The 21900-nt window shown below is 33.2% G+C and overlaps 1 protein-coding gene and 2 pseudogenes across 1 annotated transcript; 2 read left to right on the forward strand and 1 right to left on the reverse strand.

The window, feature by feature from the left end:
• The first annotated feature begins 4802 nt into the window (after positions 1–4802).
• LOC120119045 lies at positions 4803–8206 on the forward strand (annotated as a pseudogene).
• Positions 8207–17209: 9003 nt separating this feature from the next.
• LOC120119055 (ENTH domain-containing protein C794.11c-like) lies at positions 17210–18695 on the forward strand. The gene is made up of 4 exons (XM_039138963.1): positions 17210–17462; positions 17546–17668; positions 17746–17907; positions 17977–18695. Exons 1-4 carry the CDS (start codon positions 17326–17328, stop codon positions 18500–18502), a joined length of 948 nt encoding a protein of 315 aa, XP_038994894.1. The 5' UTR covers positions 17210–17325; the 3' UTR covers positions 18503–18695.
• Positions 18696–18841: 146 nt separating this feature from the next.
• On the reverse strand, positions 18842–20316 carry LOC120118868 (annotated as a pseudogene).
• Positions 20317–21900: the final 1584 nt, after the last annotated feature.

The raw sequence follows: 21900 nt of genomic DNA on the forward strand, positions 1-21900 counted from the left end.
ATTTCACTTAAATCAAAATAACACAAAACAAACATTTTTGAAATAATCGAAGACAAAGAAAAAAAAAGAAGATTTTCACCTTCGGGAGCTCTGAAGCCTCTTCCATCGGAGCAAAGTCGTCTCCTTTCACAAAGGTAAACACCTTGTCATCGCGGATCTGGGTTGGGGAGAGTCTCGGTCAAGGGAGAAAGGAAATAGTTAGGGTTGATTTTTAGGCTTTAAGACTAGAATCAAAATAAGAGTGATCAAAGCGTTAGTTTTTACCTGAGAGAGTCTTGAGTCTCCATCGGAAGCCACGGTGGCCGGCGTTGGTTCTTTTGTGCTTTGAAGTGACCATTCGCGAGAGAGGAGTTTAAGAGTGAGAGGGGTTGCGGCTACTGAGGATGAAATGGGAACTAGGGTTCAGTTTTACCTAAGATATCATATATATTAAGGTATCAAAACGGCAGCGTTTTGGGTGGCCGGTTCGCGTGGGATTATGGCTGAGGGAGTCACACTTGTTTTTTTCTTTAATGCACTCTAGTCCTCAATTCATATTTCCTGCACATTTAATTTTATCTTCATATTTTATGTGCATTTTAACTTGGTCCATAAATCAACGTTTGAATGTTTGTAATTTTGTCCCCATGTTTTAAGCGTATTTTAATTTTGGTCCCAGTTTAGTGTATTTAAGTCTTGATGTTCTAGACATTTAACCTTCAATTTTTGCATGTTTCTTTTTGATCCTATATAGCATTTTGGTTATATTGGTTGCAGCACTTGGAAATGAGATTTTATGAAAAGAGCTCACTATTTATTTTCTTTATATCTTAGCCACTTGTTCAATATCCATGCATGTTTGTAGAGCTAATTTAGATTTATTTTGAATGTATGCATGTACATATTATTTCAAGCATGTCGTTAGTACATATATATTTAGTTGTAGCGTTTACGCATGTTGGCCTCATGTGCATGACTCAACTTAATCACATAATCAGATTAAGGGTAATACCCTTTTAATTTAAAAACTGTCCGAATAGCTTTTCTTAACTTACAGGAAAGTTGTTCTTAACGGTTTTAAATTAAAAATGTATCCCAACAGTGTCACCAAAATAATTGATTAATCACTTTAAAATTTGGGAATGAAAGAAAAAGAAATATTCGGCTATTTAAATTATTTGAGAAAAGATCGTTAGAACTCACCTAAAGATCTAGTCTCGATATTTTTAAATAATCGAATATTCTTTATCTTTTTAATGGTTTGGTAATTTCAATTAAATCTATTTTTTTTGCTTTGAATGTTGCAAATTTGCACTTTTGTTGTTTTAAGGGATCATTAATCAAATTAAATTTGAACTTGCGAAATTCGTTGCAAAGCATTAATTAATCGACTAGGTACCGATTTAGGGCGTTGTGGGGTGCTAATCATTCCCCACGCGTAACGACTCCCGAACTTGGATTTTGGTAACGTAGACCGTAATTTGTTTTTTTAATTAAAGTTAATTTTTATTTAAAATGACAATGTTTTTGGGTGCCCAATCACACCCTAATCAAATATTGGTGGCGACTCCTCGAACCTTATATTTTTATCGTAAAGGAATTTCCAATTTTTCGAAACGAGAGGTTTTCTAAAATCGCACTGTTTTTAATTAAAAATCCAATTGAAAAGATAATAATTAAAAATGACGCGGTTTCCAAAATCACCCCACCGTTTAAAAATCGTTTCGACAGTTAATATTTGAATTATCCGTTTTGATTCGTTTTAATACCTAAAGTTCATTTTTTCATAACTATACCTAAAGTTTAGTTTTTATTTCATTTTTATACTCCATGTTAGAACCAAATCATAATAAATATGAAATCAAACTAAGATCTAATCATGTCAAACCATCAATAATAAAATATTAGATTTGCAAAAGTGTACTTGGATTAATTGATAGGTATAAATCATTGAATCTTTCTTTAGTTGTGATCTTCCTAGAAGATAAAGTTATCTTAAGTATAAACTCTTTGGCGGAGATAAGAGTATATACAAGATTGTCTATTTCTTGGGGATCATAACCCCTTTTATAACTGATTTAAGAATCAGTTATTGTCTGTGTTTATAATTATGTCTCTCGTCAAATTATAAATACAACTTTAATAGTATTTACATTTTATTTTCATGACACTTATAATACCTTATGACTTTACAATATAATTGATCACTTAATTTATGTCATATTTTGAACAATATACTTTATAAATATGTGCTCATAATTATGGATTTTAATCCAACACCTGCCGATAAAAACTTAACACATTTAGTACCTAAACTATAAGTTTGATCTTTTTAGTACCTAACTTTCATTTTTTTCAACACTTAACGTTAAATTTTGAATAGGACATTAAAATGAAATAAAACTAAAGTTTTGAACGACCGGTACTAAAAAAGAAATAAAAACTAAATTTTAGGTATAATTTTAAAAAAATTAAAAGTTTAAGTACTAAAACAGATCAAAACTAATAATTTAAATACTAAACTATTAATTTTCCGTAAATATAAATTGTATCCATTTAATGATATGGTCATTTAATAAATTGGTTACATATATCTATATTTTCACTTAATATTATCACGCCTTCATAACTTTCAAACTCAAACTATCTTAATATCAGAGTCACGCCCGTGACAATATATTCCAGGTAATAATAAATATAAAACCATTAGTTGAATTACATAAGTAAGTAAAAAGTCAAGCAGAGCTGCGGATTGTACTCGGGAAACCTGGCGTTGACAAAATATAATAAGGCCCAGGTGTCAGCCTTCCCTTGCTTTATGTATCGATCCAACGGTGATGGTGGCACGCTTTTTCAAGCATAATTAAGGAGTGTTTTTATTAATGATTAATTGACAAAAGATAATCGCCTTTGTTTTTAAAATATTTGATTCAGATTAATTAATTAATGGGGCTTTTTGACATTTTTATTTTTTTGGGTAAACTATATAAATAGTCACATAACTATAGAGTAAATTTTATTTAAACTATTAATTTAAGAATATTTTCAATCAAATCATTTAAATCATTTAATCATTTAAATAATAGTAATTAAACTATTAACCTTTTAACGAGAACGCTGACCGCAAAAGCCTCTAGTTCAGCCTCTCTTTCACCCGTGTTCCATTAATTTTCAACATTAAGACGCAACTTAAGATATGTGTCAGATGGGCTCCTCGCCTGGTTGTGGTAAAATTATTTTCTAATAAGACATTAACCATATATTTTTTGAATTAGGGTTTTTTATTGATCTAAAATTATCGTGCACTCATAGAGTATTCTCCATTTGTCTGAAGATGTCATGCAGTCGTGGAGTCTTCTTCATTTTTTTGAAGATGTCATGCAGTCGTGGAGTCTTTATATTTAACTTGAAGATGCGTGGAGCACTTGACGTCTTTAGATTAGTACAATTCGATTCACCTTAGATGGAAAAATAAACCCCAGGGTGAATTAGTTTAAGAATTAAAAAATGTAATGGCCTTAATTTGATGGTTGAACGTTTGGTTAGCTTTAGGTACGTTTTTAAGATTTTAGTAACCTGAGGTGAATATAAAAATTATACTTCAAATAAAAAATATTATAAAAAAAGAATCATAAGAACAAGTAAAATTAAATAAATTTATTTGTAAATTATTTTTTATTACGATTAATAAACTATCTAATAAATATATCAAATTTTAAATAAAAAAATCAATTTTTTTATTAAACATCTAATTACTCACACAAAACAAGTATGATATTCTTTTAACGGAATACATATTAGATTGTGCTTCTTGTCAAAAATAATAATAAAAGAATAAGTAAGTGGGATGTGAAAAAATAATTTTAAAATGTCACATTAACATCATTGTTAATTTTTTAATGGTGAGTAACAGAAAAAAGAAATATATGTAAGATTAAGTATGATTTTGAAGAAATATAATAATCGAATACCAAAATAAAAATAAGTAATAAATGAGTGTCTAAATAAATTTTATCTTTTTTAATGACATTCAAATTATAATTTTAGGCCCCGAACAATAAGAAATCATGGGCAAGTGCCCTTTTTACCCATACTCAGGATGACCCTGCTTAGCTTCTGAATCCGCCTAGGTTTGATTTCTTCTTCTATTACTTGTGTCATTTATATTTTCTAATCAAATGTTGACATTGAATTAAGTTACTAAAATTACGATTAAGTTGATAGAATGTTTAAATAATAAAATTGAAATGTATAATTATATAATTTATTTAAAAATCTTGTAGTGTTATCAATAAATTTAATCTTCAATAACTTAATTGATATAATTTTAATAATTAATGATTTGATTGTAACTTTTTAATTCAATGGTAAAAAAAGCTTATCCTATAATTTAATGACCATTCATGTAGCTTGCCCTTTTATCCAGCTCTTTGACCTACTTAACTATACATCCATTTATGACCTCTTTCAATTTTTCTCCCCCTCTGAGGCTCTGACCATACTATTTCCCAACATCTCTATCTTGGCGCGTGGGATTTACTTTTTCAAAATCAATTTAAAATATAATAAAAACTAGAGTAAATTATATATTTAATTATTAAATTATCAGTTTTGATCCATTTTAATAATTAAACCTTTATTTTTTTTAAAATTATATCTAACATTTATTTTTTTTCATTGTAACACATTTTTTATCTATCATTTAACTATCTACTCATTTTTATTTAATACTAAAGTAAATAAATATAATAACAAAAACATAAAACATTAATCAAATGGGAACCCAAAAAGTGTTTTTTTTCTTCATTTTGAAAATCTTCTATCTTTCTCTTACCAAAGTCAACGCCCCGCTTCTCCTTAATTCTTATCTTCTTTCTCATTCCCCTGAAAATTTAAGAGCAGAAAATAGGGAGAAAAGGGAAGAAAGAAATCTTTCAAATTTGTAATTTGTAATTTTTTTGGGGGGTATGGGTAACGGTTTCTGTAAGTTAAGCTTATGTTTCACCGGCGGCGGTGAATACGCCGCTGAAGAAGCTCGTCGTAGGAAGGAAATCTCCATGTTACTATCGGATCCTCTCGACGAAGGCCTCGGTCACTCCTTCTGCTACGTTAGACCTGACCCGACTCGACTTTCTTCATCCAAGGTCCATTCCGAGGAATCCACCACTACTTTCCGTACGATATCCGGCGCCTCCGTCAGCGCCAACACGTACACGCCGCTTTCGACGGCGCTGGTGGACCCGTACGTTAGCTACAGCAGCGGCTGCTTCGATAGGCCGCGGCTTTCGAGAGCACGACGTCGTTTTCCTCGATCCCCCTTCAGCCGATTCCGAAGAGCTTGATAAACTCTTCGGGACCGATGTCGGTAGTCTCGTTCCGGGTTCGGGTCCTCTGGAGAGGGGCTTCATGTCGGGTCCGATCGAGAGGGGCTTCATGTCGGGTCCTCTTGATAATATCAATAACAATTATAATCGTGGGTTATTTTCGGGTCCACTCGACAGAGGCTTTTCCGATCAGTTCCAAGAAGCTTTTCTCATGGAGCTTTTGCTTTTAAACCCATATCGAGAAAAGGGTCTTTAATTCGGGTCCTCCAAAGAGCAATCTTGAAAACCGTCTCTCGCGGCCAAATTCCGTCGTGGCTCCCATTAAAGGCGTTGTTTCAGTTAAAGAACCCGAGTGGTTAGTTGGGTCCGAAAAGAACCCGATTCATCATCACAACGAGAATTTGACAGCCAGTAGCTTGAATCTGAGCAGTGACTGCAGTTTAGACGATGATGAGTCAATGGAAAGTCAAAATCTTCAATGGGCACAAGGGAAAGCCGGTGAGGATCGGGTGCACGTCGTCGTATCTGAGGAGCGCGAATGGATTTTCGTTGGGATTTATGATGGATTCAACGGCCCTGATGCTCCTGATTATTTGTTGTCAAATCTATACTCCAATGTTCATAAAGAACTCAAGGGTTTATTGTGGGATGACGGGTTCGAACAAGCCCCTGCAAATTCCCCTGAAGACGAAGAACAGAGCAGGGAATCGGAATCAGCTAGTGGTTGCTCATATGATGCATGTTCAAGGTGTTTAGAGCAAGAAAATTATCCCGGTGAGAAGGAAGATGTCGATAAGAATTCGGGTTCAAAACCGAAAAAAGGAAGGAATATCAAGGCCAAGTATAAAGGCGCGGTGACGATGTGGAAGAGATCAGAGGAGGTGGAAGTGTGATTGGGATAGGGAAAGATTAGAACTTGATAGGAGATTAAAGGAACAACTTAGTTAGAAACAAGTCCGGTGGATCGAGATCGATGTCGATAAACCATGGTGATGTTTGAATGCTTTGTCCCAGGCTTTGAAGAAAACAGAGGAGTCTTATTTGGAAATTGCTGATAAGATGTTGGAGAACCCAGAGCTAGCTTTGATGGGTTCTTGCGTGCTTGTTATGTTGATGAAAGGTGAGGATGTTTATGTGATGAATGTTGGGGATAGTAGGGCAGTTTTGGCTCAAAAAAACCGAGTCCGATTACTGGTTGGAAAGACTAGGCAAGATTTGGAAAGGATCAATGAAGAAACATTCCATGATCTTGAAGGTTTTAATGGAGATAGATCTGATGCAATCCCTGATTTAACTGCTTTTCAGCTTAGTGTGGATCATAGCACCAGTGTTGAAGAGGTAAAATTTTCTTACACTGATCTTTTTAGTACACTAATAGACGATTTAGATGCCCTTTTTAACCATGGATGGATTGAGCTTGATGCTTTATTTCATTGCAGGAAGTTCAAAGAATAACAAATGAACATCCCGATGATGCTTATGCGTTGATTAATGACCGAGTTAAAGGTTCTCTGAAGGTCACTCGAGCTTTCGGTGCTGGTTTTCTCAAACAGGTGATTCTGTCTAACTTTTAAGATAAAAACATATCAGATTAGATTTTGATTCCTTGGTGGTTTGAGAAATGAACATTTTTGGTAAACTTGAGCCTTTGAGGCTTTAAGGGTTGCCCTTTTTTAAGGAATATTGTCCAAATTGGCCTAGTTATAATCAAGGTTCTAAAATGAGACACATCAGAAGATAAAAAGAGCAATTGTTGTGGTACTAAGAACCATTGTTAAAACTTGGTCCAGTTAAAGCTTCCTGTCCAAAGAATATGGCTTTTCAGAAAAGAAGAGACAAATGATATCCTGCAAATGGATGAATATCATACACAGAAATTGATCTTTTGTTTCCCTTTTCTTGTAAAAAAATTCGTCGACGGTTGTGATTGTTTCCCTTTTCTTTTGTTTCCCTTTATTCTGTTTAAATCAACTGTTCCCATTTTCAAGGGATGTGCTCTTGGAACCACTCCCTTTCTGCAATGTAGTGGACCATAGGAACTTGGAACTAAGGTTTGCTTTGTATGTTGCACTTTGGCTTTTGAACTTTTGTTGGATTATATTTGAAAGTTTCCAAATTAATTCCATATCTGACGACTCTCGTTTTGGATTTCTACTATTCCAGCCTAAATGGAATGATGCATTGCTAGAGATGTTCAGAATAGATTACAAAGGAACTTCTCCATATATCACTTGTGCTCCATCTCTTCACCACCACAAATTAGGTCCCAAAGACAGATTTTTGATATTATCATCCGACGGCCTCTATCAATACTAACGAATGAGGAAGCTGTATCTGAGGTCGAACTGTTCATCACAATGCACCCGAAGGAGATCCTGCTCAGCATCTCGTTGAGGAAGTGCTGTTCCGAGCAGCAAAGAATGCTGGTACTATCCAAATACCAATCTCTTGTTTAATATACGTTCGTCATTATACATTATACCAAAAAAATAATACTAAAATCCAACATACTTGGTGCTGCTTATTACAGGCATGGACTTTCATGAGTTACTTGAAATACCACAAGGAGATAGACGGCGATACCATGATGACGTATCCATTATAGTTATTTCTTTAGAGGGAAGAATATGGAGATCTTGTGTATAAGTAGAGAAACAACAAATAGAAAGCTGTAGATATATCTGCTAAAAGAAGTCGAAATTTCCCTTTTCTTTCGACGTTTTTTCCCGGTCACCATTGTAACATAGCTATTAGGTTCCTCCAAGTTCCTGAGGAACTTAGTTGTGAAATGTAGCTTGGTGATGCAGGGGTTGTAAAGCTGTAAAAGCTGGTTCATGTTGAATATATAAACCGTCATAAAAATTGTAATCCTTTTACTATTAAATGACAAATCCTTTTGAAAAGCTGTCTCGTTTGTTAAAAAGTAGTCTAACCCTACATTTTCCTCCTTTTGTAACACTATTGCAAAGTTTTTCTTTTCTTTGATACTTCAATATGAAGATATTTCTTTTGAACAGTATGGTGTCAATTGACAACGCAAACGTCATACAGACTCGTTTAAACTTAGGTCCACTAGAGAATATAATAATATTCTCTTATATCAATGAGGTCAGGATTCTTAATACTAAGATGTTAGATGTAAAAAATGAAGATCATTTGCTGCTGCTGATGCTGCTGCTCCTGCAGATCATCATCATTGTTTTGGTTTGCAGAAAATATAGAAATTAAATGAAGTTTGAATTTATTTCAAGCATAATGAAGCAGTGAGTGTTCATTTATTGATAGTGAGAAGGTGTTAAAACAAATAGGTGAAAGTCATGAATGAAACCTACAATACATGCCCCCACCCACCCAAACACACTCCCCATTAATGAAGTTATAATTAATTTAAAACCCTTTTTTCCCCTCTCCAGGGCAAAGAGGAGGGAGGAGGAGGAGGAGGAGGAGAATGGAAAACCTTGTTCCATGAGGTGTGTGTGGTATAGGACCCTACTTCACTACCCATGAACTCCTCACAACAGCTAACCACTTTGGCAACTGGAGAGTAAATGCATGGTCGTTGGGGCAATGCTTAATAAGCCATTAAAAACCCAGTCTTCTCTTTTTCCATTTAAGGCTTCTAAACCAAATACTTCGTTAGTCCCTCATCCTTCTGGTTTGCAGTTTATGAATCAGTGACAGCTCTTGGGTTGACTCAGTTTGATTTTTTTGGGCTTCTTTTTGGGAACAAAGATTGGATCAATGTTGGACTGGTCATACTTTTATTTTCTAGTGGGCTCCAAGAGTGATACACAAGCCTAGTTTAAGAACAAAAGAAATGCTAGCCAAGACCGTTCTGCACGGGGTGTTTTTTTTTTCAATAGGACAAACAGATTAATTAATTAGCTCAACAAGACCTATAAAAGTTTATTTAGAGATATACGACATTTACTATAGTAATTTAAATTTGTCACGTTGAATTTGCGAATTTTAATAACAAAAATTTATTCAAACTTTTTACCCGAATATGATAAAATTAATTAAAAATTATATTTTATTAGAACTTATCACTTCAACATGACAAGTTTTTGAAACATTTTAACAAATACCGTAGATGTTAAAATAAACTTCTAATTGCCCAATTTTCCTAAATAATTTACTCTCTTAGCCTCATAAAAACTATCTCTTGTTAACTTTTAAAAAGTCAAATTTTTAAACTTTGATAATGATTATTTGAAGTAATTAAATTTTATAAAATATATATTTGAAAACTACTTGATTTGATTGAAGGTTTTTAAAAATATATTTTTATATATTTTTATCAATTATAAATTTTAAATAATAATTAATCAAAATTTAAAATATCAATTATAAATTTCAAATAATAATTAATCAAAATTTAAAAGAATTGATAAAAAAGAGTCAGTAATTATGGGACAACGTGGGGGGGGGGGGGAACCGTTCTGCACGTGTTATGTAGTCACACTTGGAATCTATTTATGTTCCTTGATATATTAACTCAATCTTAGTCATAAATAATTGGATGGTTAGCATTTTTGTTAGATAATAGAGGGTATAATTAGGAATAGGTATGAGAATTCAATTCGACGGGTTTTGACTTAATTCGATCTGATTAGATTAGATTGGGTTCGAGTTTAGGATGAAAAATAACGAATTTGAAAAATATATATAATCTATCTTATATATTTAGGAATAATTATAATAATACCTTTTATATATTGTTTTTTCAATTAAATCATTGTTTTTATTGAATAAAAATAATATTTTTTTTATTATTTCTAGTCGGGTCATATCAAAATTTTAAATTATATATCAAGTTAGATTCAGATCGAGTGAAATATTATTTTGATCGGATCAAATCAAATATCGGATGAAAAAAAAGGCCGACTCATTTATATCCCTAGGCATAATGCCATCCTATGAAAAATGGCGGCCATATGAGTAGCCTCGTGGCAGGCGATGTGGGAAGATTCAAAATGCCGACATTTTCTACTTCCCCTATTACTTTAAACAAAGGACGTAATTTTAAATAAAATAAAAAACCGAAGGACGTAAGATTAAATGGCGTGGTTTGCGAGGATGACATTTTCTTCAGCAATATCTTAAGCTTCTAATTAAATATGATAATCAAGTAATAACCATACCTACCTAATACACTTGTAGCTTTAATTGCCACTTTACACAGACATTAATCTCGTAGTTGAAAATACTTTAACATTTTATGTTGGGTTTGGTTACAAAGCCGTAGCCTCATACATGTCCACGTAAATTATTTCAATCATTCTTAAGTCCAGTTTGATAATTGTTATAAATAATTTGTAAATTTAATTGAATTTTTATTCATATGTACTTTTTAATATTTGATATCAAGTTATTACCTTATCTTAAAACATGTTATAAAAAACAAAATTTAAACTTAAATTTTTACACAGCTTGAAGACTAATGTAATTCTTTTGCTTTTCATTAAAAAGAAGAAAAAAGTATTAAATATGTCGTTCTTCCCTTAAAATTGATGTACAAAGATTTATAGTGGTTCAACTTCTCAACCAAATCTACATCCACTACCTTAGCTCATCACGAAGGATTTTCTGATAAATTCACTAATTTATTCTTTTTTTTTTTCACATGATAAAGAAATATCCTTTATAAATCTCTATCTTTTCAATGACTAGGATAGAACCACTCCCTTTTACAAAATGAATAAAATATGTAAACAAGAAAACCTCACAAGGTAAGTGTTTACAAAGTTAAGCTCACTAAAACACTAATATTTATAAGAGAAATGAAAATAGGAATGAAAAACTATTCTCTTGTGTTTGATTGCTTGGATAGGTGTTCAAACCCTTCTTCAAGTGTCATCAACTTATTTTTATAGGTTGGAATGTGTTTGTGGTCGTTTTTAGCCGTTGGAGATGATTTGAAGCCGTTGGAGATGATTTGAAGCCGTTGGAGATTAATTTTTTTGCAAAATAAAAATGCACAGTATAGGGAGTATCGATAATCATTTAATGAGTATCGTTATTACATTTGTAATATTTGAAATAAACTAGTCGTTGGGTCTGACCAATATCAATACTATGCTCATGGTATCGATATTACTCACTACAACAAATTTGTCAATTTATGACAAAATTTCTATATGATGTTATATATATCGTCACAAAACATATTATAATGTGACGTTTTTCTATTTTCGTCATATTTATTGATTAATGATATATCTTTTATGACAATTTTAATGATGGTCATTGATTTTTCTCACTATGTGTTTGGCGTCAAAATCTTCTCACCAAATTCTTTGGTGGGTAACCTTTTAATGACATTTAGATAAAATAATGACGTTGTAAAATCATCTCTAATGAAAAATATGTATTAGTGACAATTTATTATAATGACGATTGAATTTGAATTAGTGGCGTTGCACATTTGTCACTAATAAGTTTTATTCGTAGCAATTTAATTTGTCATATTTTATAAGACACTAAAAGTGACATTTTATTATTGTCACAAAAAATAGTTTTAACACGACGAAATCAATTATTTGTCACTTGTTTTTATCTTTCTTTTTTATATGATGATTTTGAAAGACGTCATGAAATTATGTCAGTTAATGTTAAAAAATAAGATAATCTAACAACCTTATTAAACAATGCAATTTATAGAGGTTTTTTTTTGTGTTTATTTTATTTTATTGACATTATTCTATATTAGATTAAAAAGAACCAAGGGATTAAAATGTAATAAAATAAAAAGACAATAGTTAATTAAAAATAAAACATAATAGCATAAAATGATGACTAAATTGTACTAAAACAAAAAAGTGAGCCATGATCAGAAATAATAAAGAAATACTCAGTAACTAAATTGGAATAAATTAAAATATTTGACTATACATGAAAATATATAAAAATATAAGGACCCGTATTATAATTAGATCAAATATATTAGGAGAACATAAAAACCCTAGCCTTTCACGCTTGTTGTTTTCACTTGGCCATTTATCTTCTTTCATCTTTGTTTTTCCAATTGATTTTTCCGACTTGTTCTTTCATCTTTGTTTTCTCTGATCAAATAAGTTGTAAGTAATCTTTTCTCCTCCTTTTTCGTTGCGTTTTATTTTATCGACATTTATTTTGTGAATGCCAAGTCCAGTTTATGAACAATCAATTGATTTTTGTATGAGATGAGAAAGATCCAATGCTTGCAAGATTTCGAAATTCAGAGTCTCTTAAATCAAGGTTTCAAGGATATGCCTTCCTTCATCTGCCCATCGTTCTTTCACCGTTAAAGCTATGGCTAAGAACAATAATCAAGATAATTCATCTTCCCCTTCCTCATCTCCCGGTGTGCCTTACTTCCCCCTTTTTTTCTCTCATGCAAATTTAGGAAGAATCATAGCTTTTGGCTCTTTTTAATTTCTTTTTTCCCGTAATTAATTGTGTGGATAATTTGTTGTTTATATCGTTGGGTTTTTGAAGCTACTTCTTGTTGAATACTTGGAAGTGTTTAACGATGATTAATTCAAATAATGGATTAATTTTGAACATTGAAGAACATTGACTGACCATTTGATTAAAACAGTAAAGTGTTAGTTTTGAAATGAATGAACTCACAAAAGTTCGTGATTTGATGTACTAATCTTAACTGTAGAATTGTTAGTGTTTATTGGAATTTCTATTTGGTTTAAATGTTGGAGTTTTTCTTATTCGAGCTAGGAGCCTAGGATTGTGGCTTTGGTAGTCTTGGTCTATAGTGTCTCTTTCAAATGTGTCTAGAAAATCCTTTTTTTTCCGCGGAAGAGAGGAGAATTGACGTCGTAAATCATTTTTGTCGAAGGAAACACTAGCTAGCTTATCTTCACGCAGTTCTCTCACAACTTCAATAACTTAGCTTGGTGAGGATTTTGGGTTTTTTAAGAACTTGAACCGCCATGATCTCAACACCTTCTAGTATTTGTGGGTTCTTTTTCAGGCATCGTCCATAAAACTGCTATGACTCGGTCATTTTGGGCTTCTCAGTGGATGATTGACCTGGCCCTTCAACTAATACATTTTCGGGATCCGACCCATTAACATTTTGCGAACTTCCTAGTCCACGGTTTGTCTCTACTTCTAGTTTGCAAATGGCCGATTTAAACATCATTTTTGCAGACCCAAAAAAGAATCACAAATTGTTGGTTAATTTATTCATCAAGTATCTCTGGAAATAAACTCAACAATCTGCACTGTTGAACACAGAAAAAAGTTTCCCAACTGAAACAATGGCATCCCCCAACCATCAAGGAGATTCCCTATCATTCTCGTCATCAGCCTCCGAGGACTGGCGGCGTCGAATATTGATCTCTACGATCCTTGCAGGTAATTTGCCCTCATCCTCTGTATTTATTTTTAATTTACTGAAACATCCAGGAATCATGAATGTTTGCGCGGTTCTCTTTGTTTGAAACAGGTGTTGCTGGTGGAGGATTTGGGTTGGTTTCAAAACATCAAAAAGTCCATGGTCTGGCTAATATTCCAGCCATTTATGCCACTAATTTTGCTATTGTCACCGGCTGCTATTGTGTGTTTGATATGAAGGACAGAAGTATAGGTAACGGTATCATGTGAGTCTCTTGCTGCTAGGACGAGGTCGTTGGCAATATTCATTTAGATTTGGTGATCTATAAATCATTTAGTCCTACGTTACTAATTGTTTCCTTGATTTCATCTTGTCATTATTATTTGGTGTATGATTCAATACATAAATTGGCATTTCAGAGTTGCCACAACTTGAATTTAAAATTGATTTTTGTATTAGATTAGAACATCTCTTTTTTCAGGCTCTGATTGCGCTGTTTTATTGAATGAATTTGTATGTATTATATACAGATTGTCACATGCTGTATATTTTGTATGACGTTGGCATTATATTTCATGTTATATGCTCTGTTTGATTTTTGTTTTCAAGATTGGGTGTTTATATTCTGCAGATATTATATTTCATGTTTGAGTTTTGATTCTTTGATTTGAATACAACTCAAGTATATTGTCCTTCAAATTTTCCTCTATTCTATTTCCCTAGGCGATTAATAATTTTCAAAAGCTATGGACCAACATCCAAGTGAGGCTTTTGTCATAGTTATTGTGATAGGGAAATGTTTTAATGTTCCTCCTTTTCTGATGAATGCATTTCTAGTTACTAGTTTCCTTTGTAATTTATATTGTTTACATGTATCCATACTTCAATTGATATTATCTGTTGTACTTAATGTCTTTTGTTATGGTTTTAATGGCAGAATAAAGATGTAATGGATGCAATTCAGAAGGTAGCTGCAGCTTATGACTGCAAAATTGTTGAAGGCGTTCTTAGCCATCAACTGAAGCAGTTCGTGATAGAAATGAAATTATTATGTTTTTAGTGAAATATTTATTTAAATCTTATTATTTTGCAATAAGCGAGTTATTTTTTTTATTTAGATTTGTATAAATAATTTCATTTTAATATATATTGTCATTAAAATGTGACAATTTTAGTTTTGCCACTATATTGGTGACATTATATATGATGATATTATGCATAATCATCATTCATAATATTATTAGGTAATAATATATTATGTTACTAAAAATGTGGCAATATCTTTTTCGTCACATATAAGTTGATTTTAATGCATTATTTGTGACAATATAAACGATTAATAACGAGATTTTATTTAATTTAGTGATGTAATCAACTGTCATAGAATATAAATTATAAAGTGACGTTATGCATAAACGTCATTCATAATATTATTAGGTAAAGTTTATATTATGTCACTAAAAATTTGACAATATCTCATTCGTCACATATAGGTTGATTTTAATGTATAATTCGTGACGATATAAATCATCAATAACGAAATTTTACATAATTTAGTGATATAATTAGTTGTCATTGAATATTAATTATATAGTGACGTTATATATAAATGCCATCCATGCTACTATTAGGTGACGATATACTACGTTACTACAAATGTGATAATTTTCTTTTCGTCATGTATACAATGAAATTATTGTGTTATTGGTGACGATATGATTTATTAATGACGAAAATATACATCATTTGATGACAAAAGTAATTGTCACTGAATGCAAATTAAACAGTGACGTTATCCATTAGTGTCACTATATATTTAACAATACATGACGATAATACATACATTATCACTTTTGACATTTAGTGACACACCTAGGGTGACGATCGTCGTGACATTGACTTTTACGTCACAAAATACATCTAGTGACATAAATTGAAGTTTTAGTGACAATAACCTAGATGCCACTAATAAGAAAATTTGTTGTACTAATTGTATAAAGTAGTATCGGTGCTCATTTGAGTATCGATACTATTTTGCATTTTGAAATTTAAGCAATTTGGAAAGCAATAGGTAATATCGGTACTACCTAAAGAGTATCGATACTTCTCTTACCTTTGGTATCGATACCACACGAACAATATCGGTATTGTTCATATAGTATCAATAATGTAAGAACAATATCAATACTACAGACATTGCAAAACAATTTTGTGCTCAAATTCTAGTTTAATGGACTTTGAATTATTTTTGAAAACTTTGAACAAATTCAATCAAGTCCAAAAACATTTTGCATTAATTTGTTATACCAAAATATTATAAAACAAGATTCAACAAATATACCATAGACATTAAAAAGAAAAAAAAGTAATAAATATGTTGCTTTTCCCTTAAAATTAAAAATATATTATTTTCTTTGAACAATAACAACTGAAGTTCATTAATAAAAATAGAAAAATCAAAATTATAGTACATTTAAAAAGAAAACTGGAGACAATAGTCACAAAAAATTCATATATAAAATTAAAATATTAAACTCAAATATACAAATAGAATGAAACATTCTAAACATCAAAACAATCCAATAACCTTCATAAAACTATGTCTCTGTTGAATAAGACCCTTTATGATGTGATAAAGGAGTAATGCTTATTTTATATTTGCATAACTCACATGTTAAATTTATGTAATAAATTTTTTAATAATTATATTAATTATTTAGTAACTATTCTTTCATCTACATTCTAAAAAATCAGATATCAAATAAATTTTCACTATTTTTATTTCTGAATTCAAGTTTTCATTTATATTAACCATAAATGTTTTTTAATTTCAAAAATTTAAAAATGAAAACTATTTTCTGAAAATCAAAATAAAAAAACAAAAACGAAAAATATTTTTTAAACCAAACATACTCTTAATCTTTCACATTTAAAATTTTCATTATTTTAGTTTCTGTTCTTCTCCCATAAACACTACATTATTTTCATGATATAATAACATTTTAAAAAAACTTAATTCATGTTTTATGAAATAATATCGTTATTCAACTATTGCTTTGATCCGGGCTTGTTTGGTTTGACAACATAGTAAAAAGAATGATTAAATTGATGATTATATATAAAAGATTAAAATTATTGAATTGTTTCGAATTAGAAAAAATAATATAATATATAAACTTTAAGTACTAAAATATTATTGTAACAGGTCATATCTCGTAATAATATTTTAATTAAATGATCTATTTATAAATTTTAGAACAGAAGAGACATGTTTGTTACCCAATCTATAATTAAGTGACCTTGGTTGTATTTTACCCTTAGAAAAATTTCATAATTTACTACTTCCAAGTAACTTCCCCAATTCCAGGCGTCTTTCTCAAATTCAAATTCAAATTCGAAACCTCTGCCCAACAGCATGTGGATGTTGACTTTGCATCCATTCTCTAATAATGGTAAACTTCACATTTACAATTTTGGGCACCCAACACAGTTTGAAAACCCATCTATTGTTTCAAATCAATGAAATCAGCTTTGAAATCTTCTTCCCCCAAATTTCCTTTCCTCCCATGCCTTGTTTTAATATGATTGGCCATAGATATTAGGTGTAATTTTGAATGTTTCTTGAATTTCTTCATCAACAGTATTGCTCTATAGTTTGTTTAATCTAATGGTTCAGCTTGGATCATGTCTACCTTAAGCAAGAATCCCAGCAACATGGCTTCTCCTTCCTTCCATGAATTCAAGAAACAAGCTTCCTTCTTCCTCAAAGAGAAGATCAAAACAGCTCGTTTAGCTTTAACTGATGTTACCCCTGCCCAGCTGTATGATTCTTCTTCGATTTTTTTCTCCCTTTGATTCATAGTTATCTAGCGAGTTAAAGAGGGTGTTGTTTATGATCCTGCAGGTTGACCGAGGAAGCTACAAATGGGAATACGTGGGCACCAAATAGCCAGACCCTGGGTTCCATTTCAAGGGCTGCTTTTGAATTGGATGATTACCGGAGAATTGTTGAAATTTTGCATCAAAAGTATGTTTTTACCAAAACCACCACCTTTTTTCTTTTTAATTTTGATGGGATTTGATGTTTTTGCTTGCGTGAACCAGATTGGGCAGTTTTGAAAGAAAGACATGGAGAACCTCTTACAATTCTCTGATAGTTCTTGAACATTTGTTGACACATGGACCGGAGAGTACGGCGGAGGAATTCCAGGCCGATCAAGCTGCTATTCTAAAGATGCAAAGCTTTCAATACATAGACGAGAAAGGGTTTGTTTCATTTAATTCGATCTAATTCGATTCGATAGTAAGAATTCGACAATTCAAATCTATTTGCAGATTCAATTGGGGATTAGCTGTTAGGAAGAAATCAGAGAGAGTGTTGAAGCTGCTGGAGAAAGGGCCTGTGTTGAAAGAAGAGAGGAACCGAGCTCGGAAGCTAACACGGGGGATCAAAGGCTTTGGTAGTTTCTCCCAGAGGTCATCTTCCTCTTCAACACAAGGCATTTTACAAGAATCATCATCGCATTCAACGTACGGAAGAAGCAATTCCGATTTCGTCGATCATGAAAATCAAGAAAACCGGCTCCCGGTCACGAACAAGGTTGATAGACCAGAGCGATGGAGCAACGAGACTGCACCACCCGAAGCCGAAACAAGTAGTTTCAAAGAAAACATGGGTCCATTGAAGGAAGACGTTCATAACTGGACTGAAACCGGGGAGCGTAATCCACTTCTGAGGAGTGAAAATGATGAAACGAGGCCGAGAGTTTCGATCGAAGACGATCATCCTTTCAGCAGCAAGGAGAATGGAGCTTCTCGTTCGATGCTTCTTTCCAGAGATGGCATTCTTCAAGGGTGTTGAGAGATTATCAAGTTATACACAATTAAGCATATGTGTTTTGTTTTTGCTCATCTCAAGTAAAACAACTTAATTACTTGTTATTGAAACTAGATATATCTAAGCGGATATTTGTATGTTTAATTACTTGCTTCATATTTGTATGTGAGTGGCATGATGTTTTTACCTTACATAAGATAAATACATGTTCTTGGAAGAATATTATTTTAAAAACCGGTAAATATGGATAAATAAAATACAAAAACAAAAGAAACGCTACGAGTCATTAAAAAATATTGAAATCTACCATTAGCTCCACCATCTTTCATAGTTCCAACAAACCCAACACATTAGCTGCTTTTGGGCCTCTTTTGAAGTTTGAAGAACTAGAAGCACTTCCTGTGCACGATAGATGGACCAGATTCATCATACTCTGCCTTAGCAATCCACATCTGCGTTCCATACATATCACAATCAATGAATGACTTGTGTACAATGTGCATTATAGGTTCAAAACATTCTATATTTTAGTCATTTTAAGTTTAGATCGTTCTATGCTCGAGTGGAATTTGAATTCAGTTGACTGGGTTTCGGATTTGGATCTTTTAATTAAGTCAATGATACCTGCTGGAAAGTACTGAGAGATGCCAAGATGGAGCCTCCGATCCATACACTGTATTTCCTTTCAGGTGGAGCTACGAGCTTAATTTTCATGCTGCTAGGTGCCAAGGCAGTGATTTCCTTGCTCATTCTGTCAGCGATTCCAGGGAACATGGTCGTTCCGCCGCTGAGAACGATGTTCCCATACAAATCCTTCCTGATATCCACATCACACTTCATGATCGAATTGTATGTCGTTTCGTGAATGCCAGCGGCTTCCATCCCGATCATCGAAGGCTGGAAAAGGACTTCGGGGCAACGGAATCGCTCAGCACCAATCGTGATCACCTGGCCATCAGGCAACTCGTAGCTCTTCTCAACAGAACTAGTTTTCGAAGTCTCCAGCTCTTGTCGAAATCAAGTGCGATATACGCAAGCTTCTCCTTCACATCCCTCACGATTTCACGCTCAGCCGTAGTGGTAAAGGAATAACCACGCTCCGTCAAGATTTTCATAAGCCCGTCAGTAAGGTCACGTCCTGCAAGATTGAGCCGGAGGATGGCGTGGGGGAGGGCATACCCTTCATAGATAGGGACAGTATGGCTCACACCATCCCCAGAGTCCAGAACAATACCTACATGAAGTACGTCATGAATGTCTAACTGTAACCAAGTGGAAATCTGAAGTGTTGAATGGCTTACCAGTTGTACGACCACTGGCGTAAAGGGAGAGAACAGCCTGGATGGCAACATACATGGCGGGAGCATTGAAAGTCTCAAACATGATCTGGGCCATTTTCTCTCGATTCGCTTTCGGATTAAGAGGGGCCTCGGTGAGAAGAACGGGGTGTTCTTCAGGAGCCACCCGGAGTTCATTGTAAAAGGTGTGATGCCAAATCTTTTCCATATCATCCCAGTTGTTAACAATGCCGTGTTCAATCGGATATTTAAGGGTGAGAATACCACGCTTGGATTGAGCCTCATCCCCAACATATGCATCTTTCTGGCCCATCCCAACCATCACACCAGTGTGACGGGGACGACCCACAATGCTAGGGAACACAGCCCTTGGTGCATCATCACCGGCAAATCCAGCCTAAAAACAGCACAATGCATCACTCACACAAGTAGGAAAACAGTGAATACTAAATTCTTACCTTAACCATTCCAGTTCCATTATCGCACACGAGTGGTTGAATATCTTCACCCTCAGCCATCTTTGTATCACCAGCTGAAAGCCTGAAATGAAACATCAAATTCAGATCAACATATTCCACCAAATTAATGAAAACACAAAGCATTTAACTGATTGCTTTCTCAATCTTGTTTTGTTTTTAGCATGAATGACGAATCAATCACCAGCGAAAAATCAAAAGGTAAAACTGTAGAAAGATGATGTAAACTGCCCGCCCTTTAGGATCCAAAAATGAAATGACAAGTGAAAAACGATACAACTTTTTGAAATTTAAACCGGATACGTACAACCTTGTGCTCATTTTACAACTCCTTACTGTCCCCTTCGCTCCTACATCATTTTACGGTTAAAAGGAGCGCTTCAACCGCTAAAACCGTTTTCCCATCCATCCATATTTTTCTTAACTTTAAGAAAAGAGATAAAGATTCATTTAGGAGCTGTTTGTTTGGCTCTAAATAGAATCATTCAGCGCGTTTTTTTCTCACCTCTAAATGATTCAGTGCTGACTAATTCAACAAAATAGTGCTGAATGATTCAACACAGAAGTACATTCTGAATGATTCAGAGCCATTATCAAACAGCATGTCATATTCAGAGCTAATTCATACAAAGCATCTGAATCATTCAGCATTTGAATCATTCAACGCTTAATCATTCTGAAGTAAATAAAAAACCCCTTAGTCTCTTAGTGATGCTAATTGTGTAATCTTTTTTTTAAGTCTATGTGACTATAAAAGTAGAACTATATGTTTAAAATCTTTTTTAATAATTGATAACGCATACACACTTTATACAACTGCTTGAATTTAGGACCTCAAGCTTCAACATTATTATCAATTTGGACCACTTATATACATGTTTTCATCGAGCTCGATAAAAAAAAAAGAAATATTTTCTACCGTTGTTTAATTTCTTTAACAAGTATTTTCAAATTTAATATTTCTTACAGATTTTGTTAACAATTTATATTATCGATGCATAAAATAAAATTCAATATAAATTTACAAACTTTTATATTCTCAACGTACTTGCACATTTAAATAAGAGTTAATCGAGTGGTTATCAAACACCAAATTCTGTGCAGCAGCTATCATTTTGTATAAAGGAGTTACGAACATTTTTTTTACGTCCAAAGTATAGGCGGTGGCTTTGACCGGCCACCAAATTCTGCTGGAGGCGTTCGAGATGCTGCTGAGTTGGAGTACAACATTAATAGTAATGTTTCTACTGGTCCATCTGCTAATGATCAAGTGCAAGGGCAGCCTGCTGCAGCTGATACTTGTGCAAACAATTCTGCTACAGACGTTCAAGATGCTGCTGAGTTGGAGTACAGTATTAATAGTGAAAGTCATTCAACTGGTGGATCTTCTGCTTCTCCTAATGGTGTGCATACTGCAAGTTCTAAAACTTTGAATTCTCATCGCATGGTCACTCGTTCCAAGGCTGGGGTTTTCAAACCCAAATTTTTTCTAGTTGAGGTTCCACCTTTAGAGCCTACGAATGTTCATCAAGCAATGGAGTATGACGTTTGGCGAGAAGCTGTAGAAAAAGAAGTTGCTGCGCTTGTTCAGAAAATTACTTGGGAACTTGTTCCTTTACCTCCTGATCTAATGTCAAGCGGATGCAAG

The sequence above is a fragment of the Hibiscus syriacus genome, unplaced genomic scaffold, assembly GCF_006381635.1.
Source record: "Hibiscus syriacus cultivar Baekdansim isolate YM2019G1 unplaced genomic scaffold, ASM638163v2 tig00000991_pilon, whole genome shotgun sequence".
Classification (NCBI taxonomy): domain Eukaryota; kingdom Viridiplantae; phylum Streptophyta; class Magnoliopsida; order Malvales; family Malvaceae; genus Hibiscus; species Hibiscus syriacus.